General features: G+C 38.2%; 2 protein-coding genes across 2 annotated transcripts; one reads left to right on the top strand and one right to left on the bottom strand.

Annotated features, from left to right (window-relative positions):
- Window positions 1-1946: 1946 nt before the first annotated feature.
- On the bottom strand, window positions 1947-3336 carry LOC308699799 (hemoglobin subunit alpha-like). Its single transcript, XM_081380839.1, has 3 exons — window positions 2653-3336; window positions 2267-2474; window positions 1947-2172 (listed from the first exon to the last, which is right to left on the bottom strand). Exons 1-3 carry the CDS (start codon window positions 2745-2747, stop codon window positions 2044-2046), a joined length of 432 nt encoding a protein of 143 aa, XP_081236965.1. The 5' UTR covers window positions 2748-3336; the 3' UTR covers window positions 1947-2043.
- Window positions 2908-4540, top strand: LOC308699789 (hemoglobin subunit beta-2). The gene is made up of 3 exons (XM_081380818.1): window positions 2908-3862; window positions 3966-4188; window positions 4296-4540. The coding sequence occupies exons 1-3, from the start codon at window positions 3771-3773 to the stop codon at window positions 4425-4427; spliced, it is 447 nt and encodes a 148-aa protein (XP_081236944.1). The 5' UTR covers window positions 2908-3770; the 3' UTR covers window positions 4428-4540.
- Window positions 4541-8002: the final 3462 nt, after the last annotated feature.

The following is an 8002-nucleotide window of genomic DNA, read 5'->3' as shown; positions in this document are numbered from 1 at the left end:
CCGCCGCGAGTGCTTTGTGGAGGTGAACTGAGGCATATGAAAGTATAATGTAGGCGGTTTGGGCTCATTTCACAGGGTTCGTACAAGGTGCGTGTGTATAGTAACAAAGCTGTGGTGCGCGAGCTGATAAGAGAAAAACGCGCAGTGGATTAAGTGCGCAACGGCACAGACGCGCGAGCTGGTCGAGCACATCACTTTAAACAGACATCAGTGGAAAGTTTGTTCAGTCGGATGTCAATGGCAAAGAAAAGAAAACGAGGCATGTAGCTTATTAACGTTAACTGACCAAAGAGAGAGAGAGAGCGAGAGAGAGCGAGCGAGAGAGAGCGCACTTCTGTTGAATGCTCTTGATTGCTGATCGTTCACTCAGCACATGTTATTTGGATGAAAACTAAATCGTTTAAGTAAAGTAAAACATGAACTGTTACCTGATTTAAGTATAACGAGTATGAATTCAAACATCCAAAGCGCGCGTAAAACAAAGTCGGTTATATCTCAAATGAACGTAGCATGTTCAAATGCGGTCCGTGCGTTCGGTCTTAAATGGGCAGCAGTTTAATAAACCTGCTTCTGTGTTTTAATGTTAATCACACAAAGGACAAAGAAATTACTCACTGCTCTTGACTAAATAGGCTACCCTTTTCAACTTTACAAAAATATCTATCTATATATAATTTATACAGTAATGAATATGCTTTTTTCACATTTGATTACTTTATTCAAATTTCTGTACCTGTTAGATCTACCCGAAAAACTCTAAAAACACTGTTTATTTCATTTGTAGCCTTTCTTTGCTCTATTTTATTTATTTGTCCTATTTCTAATTCGATTGTTTGTTCTTATTTTGTCACTGACTGCTTGACTTGTTTTAAATTCACATTAATTAGGATGGTAGTTTTTGTTGTAGGATCAAGATTGGATTAAATAATTGATATTTCACTGGTTTTGACAAACATCTGAATATTTGAATTTGATGAACAAATTAAGCCAACTAATATGATGTATATTCTTTTGGTTTATCAACTAATACATTTAAAAATTACAAATGCAGTGTAAATTCAGGTATCGGTTACGGTATCGGCGAGTACCAAAAATCAAAGTATCGGTATCGGACTCGGTTCTGCAAAAAGTGGTATTGGGACATCCCTACTCTGATGGTCTTCGTTTGGAATGACACTCGTGGTCTTTGGGGTCTCCAGGGATTCCAGACAATAACATGTAATTTTGTAACATAATAACAGTTTTTTTATATATATATATAGTTTATTAATGTTTTTAATCCAACTGGAAAAACTTGTGAAAAGATATCTTTCAGTTAGTCAAATAGCAAATAGCAGTGGAGCTCTATAGCCATCTAGTGGATAAAATTATAATTTTTTACTTTTAAAACTACATTTTCCAAAAAAAATAACACTAAACCATGTCAAATTATCTATGTTATCCCATAAATGAAATTTAGAAATTTGGGTCTTTTTTAAAGTGAATTATACATTAAAAAAAACTGTTTTTGTAGCCTATATTTATTTATATAAATTTAAAATATATCATCCTCCAAAAACAGCACAAATGTGGAGTAAAAACATTAATAATTAAATAATTAACAAAATTACATTTTAGATTTGACCCCAAAGACCACGAGTGTGACTATTTTTTTCACGCTAACATAAAAACAGATATCATTACAATTTATTCATTTTTTGTTGTAGATCTAGAAAGGGTTGAGAGCCGTACAAATTTTTTTTAATTCAAAAAAATGAATAAAAAAAAATGTCATCATTTATTGATTGATTGATTGATTGATTGATTGATTGATTGATTGATTGATTGATTGATTGATTGATTGATTGATTGATGTCATATTGAGTAAGCCTATATCTGTAGCGTTTACACTTGGGAACACACGATCGACATTATCAAATACATGGATAAAAACAAGACTCAACTCATTCAGTTCTGTGCCTTTTATTGAGAAATGTTATTCAGACATCATGCATGAGTTGGTTAGGGATGCCGCACAGTCTTGCCCGGATGCCCACTGGAAGTTTAGCGGTACTTCTCAGCAAGAGCCAGGGCCAAGTTCTGAAAAAACTTGTCAACTGACACGTGAACATCTGGGCTGAAGTCTCCAGGGAAGAGCATGGCGATGACCACTATGATGTTGTGTGCGAGGATCTAGAAAAGTAATAAAGAGAAACACATTACCATGAGTAGACTATTACTACATGTCAGTGTTGAGTAGACTTGTAGTGCTACTGTTTTGGTGTACCTTGAAGTTGGCCGGGTCGATACGCAGCTTGAAAGCATGAAGTTCGCTCAGGGCGGCCAGACCTCCCACAAGGTCGTCTATTTTTGAAACGGCATCGCCGACTGCACCCATGATAACCTTGCCGTGCTTCCTCACTGGAGCAGAGCCGGGGCTCAGGTCAGCCCAGTGAGAGAAGTAGGTTTTGGTCTGAGGGTAGACGGTCAGCATTCTGAAGAAGAAAATAATAACAATAATCATTTGGGTAATCTAAACATTAGGCTATACTTGAATGTAGAAGAGATAAAAACATTAACTTTTCATGCTGTTTAGCAAAGTTATTTAACAAGTTTCTATAAAACTCCGTTAATAATCTTAACTTAAATAGAAAGACAATAGGTCAGTATTACCTGCCGAGGGCTTCAGCGCCAATCTCATCGGCCTTAGGGCTGATCTTACCCCAGATGGCCTTCACCGTAGCCTTGTCCTTATCAGAGAGACTCATCTTTTTTTCTCAAGTTAGATCGTCTTCAGAAAAAACGGTGCTGGCGAAAACGGGATTTTGTTCCACTTTTTATATAAAACTAAAGACGGGCACACCCATGCAATCGATCCAAACCACACCTCTTCAACGCTTTTCTGCTGATCTCTAACCTGTGGTGTCCAATCAAAAACGTGCCAATTTTGTGCTTCTTTTTTAATGAAGATAACGATTTTCAATTTATTTGAATAATGGTCACATATTATTCATATTATGGATTTAGAATTTTAAATAAAAAAATTAGAGATAAAGCTTAATAAAACATTTTTTTTTACAAATCTTAATGGAACAAGGGAATGGGTTTAGTTTATTCATAAATTAAAAAAACGAAAATGTGTTTTATGAATTTATGAATAAAAATCACATAGCCTACACTAAATGGTCCGTTCTCTTGTTCCATTAATATTTATACAAAATGTTTATTTAAGCTCTGCTTAACGGATTTAAAATTCTTAATCCATAATATGAATAATATGTTGTTCAATTAAATTAGATGGAATTTTACTATACAATTGAAATTCGTAAATCTTAAAAATGTATAATTTTTTGGAGTGTAGGTATTTCACCGAAAACAACATTTTATTGAAATTTATGAACGTTTGTTTGTTTGTTTGTTTGTTTGTTTGTTTGTTTGTTTGTTTGTTTGTTTTAAAAACATTTTTTTTTTCGTTTTAACCCTATAACAGTGGGGCATATTTGGGGAAAGTAATTGCATGATCATTGTTGGCACGACCAAAATTATGCATTTTTTTTTTTATTTAAAAAAATGCTTGTTCATGTTTACTTACTAACTTTTTGGACGGGGTCCGATCAGTAAGGTCCAGACACATATGCGTCACCTGCCGAGAGAAATTATCCAATAAGATTTTGCATATTTTAATGGGCGGAGACATCAGACATCAATAAATTGTACTTCGGTTTCTGAATTTCTACTAGTGATTCCTATTGGACTTAAACAAGCACCTAAGGACATCCTAAAGCGTAAACATGGTTGAGTGGACAGACGCCGAGCGAACTGCCATCCTTGGCCTGTGGGGAAAACTCAATATCGATGAAATCGGACCTCAGGCCTTGTCCAGGTAAAATAACTGCACCAGATTCTTAATAGACGCATTCTATCAGGACTCCCTCTGTTAGATGATCTCAGCTACGCAGTTTGATAAATGCTTCTGTTCTTTTAAGGTGTCTGATCGTGTATCCCTGGACTCAGAGATATTTCTCGACCTTTGGCAACCTGTCAAGCCCCGCTGCAATCATGGGTAACGCCAAGGTGGCAGCTCACGGGAGGACTGTGATGGGAGGTTTGGAGAGAGCCATCAAGAACATGGACAACATCAAGGCCACCTATGCCGCGCTCAGTGTGATGCACTCTGAGAAACTGCATGTGGATCCAGACAACTTCAAGGTAGGTTTGCCCACGACATTTACAAAACTGTTGTGCTCATATTATGTTGAATAGGCCTATTCATGACCGAAAAAAAGCAGCCACTTAATAGATCTCTTGCTCTGCAGCTTCTCGCTGATTGTATCACCGTGTGCGCTGCCATGAAGTTCGGCCCCTCTGGTTTCAATGCTGACGTCCAGGAGGCTTGGCAGAAGTTCCTGAGCGTGGTCGTGTCCGCTCTGGGCAGACAGTACCACTAGAGTCTCATCACCAATGAACACCAGCTGTATTGCAGAAGATCGCACCCCATGGAGCTGTTCACACAAAGATCTAACTCTTATACAACAAGATCAATAAAATAATGCTAAAAGCACTTTAATGTTGTTTGCTCCCATTTATTCCACAAAACATGCTGATCATAGTCTATGATCGTACATATAAACTCTTAAAAATAAAAATAAAATATTGATGGCAAATTAAGAAAAGAATCCCGTTCTTCAACAACATCATATTGGGGTTTTAACCATTTCTTAGTAAGTTTTTCTACAAGAACTAATGAGTCAGAAACTTCTTACAAATAAGCCTTTCAAAGACAGTTGTAATAGATTTGCAGACTATGGGTGTTAACCGCTTGAATTCGTTGATAAAAGAAATTAAATTTATCTCAGCCTCCATAAGCTGACACTCTTATCTAGTTTTATTAATATAATTATTTATTAGTCAGTTAGTTTCTATTTGCAAATGTGTATGCAATTTATTTTAATAGGAGAAAACAGCAAATTACCTGCAATATGCTTGAACAATATTTTTGCAGGGAACGGAAGAGTGCCTTCTTATTAATATGAAATAGTAAAAACAACATTCCAAGTTCCAGCAGACCAAGTTCTATTATGAGCCATTTTGTCATAAGTTAAAAAAATAATATGCCAAATAACAAATGTAACCCTTGTTAAATAAGATTTACAAATATTATTTATTTGTATGCTGCTTGAATATAATATGATTATTCATATATAAAAAATACATCTATATAAAAATACATCTATATAAATATATGTATATTTGATTGGAGTTCAGAAGTAACAAACAACAAATGAGAGTGCTGGGTTGTTAGCCCCGCCTCCTTGCTTACTGATCGCGTCGCGCAGATCACGTTAGAAAGCAGATGCAGAGTGACGGAGAAATGTGATCTGACGCGAGAGAGAAAAAAATAGAAACATATGTTCTTTAAACTGTTCAAAGTTCACAAATTCCCCCCGAATAAATCGGAGGGTAACCACGAGATATTAGAGGATCCAGTGTGATTGTGCCGATCGGGCATTTCAGAGGTTACATGTTAACTCGTGTGGTTGTGTCAGACCGCATGGTGTATTAAGTGTTCACCGCTGACGCCATTTTGAGTGCGTGTGCCTGTGAAAAAAAGAGAGACGTGAGTGAACAGGCCAGGTTTTTTTTTCTGTGTGAATGTTTTTGTTCAAGATGGATTTCATTAATTGATGGCGAGCCTCCCACTTCGATTGAAAGGATCACGAGCTTAGAGGAAAGGACCGTTTTCAGTTCTATTATTTCTTCCTGAGATAAGTAAGAGAACCCATTTACAGAGACTGATATTTTTTTTCTGGGACTGAAACATCTCAAGAACCCAATTGAGAGTAAAAGACTGATCAATATTCAAATTGTTATTTCATTTGAATTTGAAGTACTGATTTCAGTGGGTTAAATGTACAGCCACTGCTGATTGTTTCTCCAATTTGTGTTTTATTGAATACCTTGATTGTGATTGTGATTACTGATTTATTCAGAGGGTGCACCCAGGGTATAGTTATTTGTTTTGTTTGTTTTGTTTGTTTTGTTTGTTTTTATATTGTACCTTGTTTATGTGATTGAGGAAAAAAATAACACTAAAGAAAATCACTGAACTAAAAGTAAAGTGTTATTGGTTCAACTTACCTTCTGTCTCCGCCTGTTACTCAGTATCACCACTACCTCCTTTTACGTACCGTGCAGTCTTCTGATTTTATTTTTTTCTGGTCCGATAGTGAGTTAATACCTGCTACAACTGTGGCGAGCCAGCCAGGAGGTGGCGCTGTTGCTGAGTATTAACAGTTGAAATTAAATTAGCATCTTTTGGTCCGTAAAAAAAAAAAAAAAAAAAAATGGAGATAGTTGAGGCAGAGGGTATTAAGGTTCCAAACTCTGTGATTGTTAGTGGCTTGACTAAAACCGAGAGTGATGATGAGTTAATTGACATCTTGAAAAGCTATGGTTCTTTTGGCAGAACCATTTTCATTAGTGACAAACAATCAGAATTTTACCAGAGCGCAATAATTGAATATAACAGTGGTCAAGCGTTGGAAATGCTAGAACCCCAGCTACCCTATACTCACCAGCTGTCCAGTGATCCAGGTATCACTTACAACGTGAGGGCATTATCTAGTGTCTTTACACAGCAATTGGGCAGTAGTGTCACTCAATCTTACCTTGAAGGACTGAAAGAAATAGCTAAACTGAGTGGAACCAATTTTGAAGCAGTGTTGAGCCAAATGCTTTCTCAAATGAGTGCAGAACTCACACCAGCATCCACTGATCTTGAGGCTGGAGACGGAAACCCTAATGGCCATTCACCTCGAAAACTCCCTGGCGTGTGTGTTGGAGCAGCACCTGTTAAACCAAGTCAGGTAGATGAACCACAGTCACAGCCCATGCCTATTAAATCGAATGCCCCACCTCTCCTTACCTCTCAACAAATACTAAATCCACCTGAAGTTCAGAAATTCATTGTTGAACACGTTGTGAGGAGTGGTGAAGCGGCTGCCCAAGGGCCTGTACAGGCAAGGCTCAGGGTGTTCTCTGGTAAATGTCCTAGACCTGGAAATGAGGTTGATTATGACACTTGGCGCTCCAGTGTTGAGCTTGTTCTGAAAGACCCTGGCTTATCTGATCTGCATGTGTCCAGGAAGATAGTGGACAGTCTTCTGCCACCTGCCTCCGATGTTATAAAGCATCTAAGCCCTGAAGCTCCATCCTCAGCTTACCTTCAGTTGCTAGATTCTGCTTTTGGCATTGTTGAAGATGGGGATGAGCTCCTTGCGAGGTTTATGAATACCCTACAGGATGCTGGTGAGAAACCATCCGCTTACCTTTATAGATTGCAGACAGCCTTGAGGGCGACTATTAAAAGAGGTGGAATAACTCCTGAAGAGGCAGACCGGCACCTCCTCAAGCAGTTTTGTAGAGGTTGCTGGGATAATGAATTGATTACTGATCTGCAGCTAGAGCAGAAGCGCAACCGTCCTCCTTCTTTTGCGCAGTTTCTGCTCATGCTACGTACAGAAGAAGACAAACATACAGCCAAAGTCACTCGTATGAAGCAGCATCTTGGGTCTTCTAAACAGAGAGCTCTGATGCATTCCCAAAGAACGTGGGTCTCAGCAGAACTTGAGCAAAGGGAAGCTCCGGGAGTGGTTTCACTTGCAACGGAAACACAGGAGCTCAAGAAACAGATTGCTAAGCTACAAAGTCAGTTAGCCAATCTTATGACCAAGCCAAAGACCCAGAAGAAATTCCTACCACAAGAAGCAGTAGACAATCAGTGCAAACTGAAGATAGGAACTGCTGGCAATGTGAGTGCAAATCCAGTCAATAAGAAACCAACAGGCAGGCCGAGACCATGGTACTGTTTTAAATGTGGCGAAGATGGCCACGTTGCATCTTCTTGCACTTCTGAACCTAACCCTGCACTTGTCACTAACAAACGCAAGCTCCTAAAAGAGAAGCAGCTTCAGTGGGACGCTCAGAACCCCACTACCAATCCTGATTTAAACTAGAGCCAGCT

This window comes from Scardinius erythrophthalmus (genome assembly GCF_964197995.2).
Source record: "Scardinius erythrophthalmus genome assembly, chromosome: 1".
In the NCBI taxonomy this organism is placed as follows: domain Eukaryota; kingdom Metazoa; phylum Chordata; class Actinopteri; order Cypriniformes; family Leuciscidae; genus Scardinius; species Scardinius erythrophthalmus.
The sequence above is the reverse complement of the archived record's forward strand: the minus strand, read 5'-3'. Positions and strand labels throughout refer to the sequence as shown.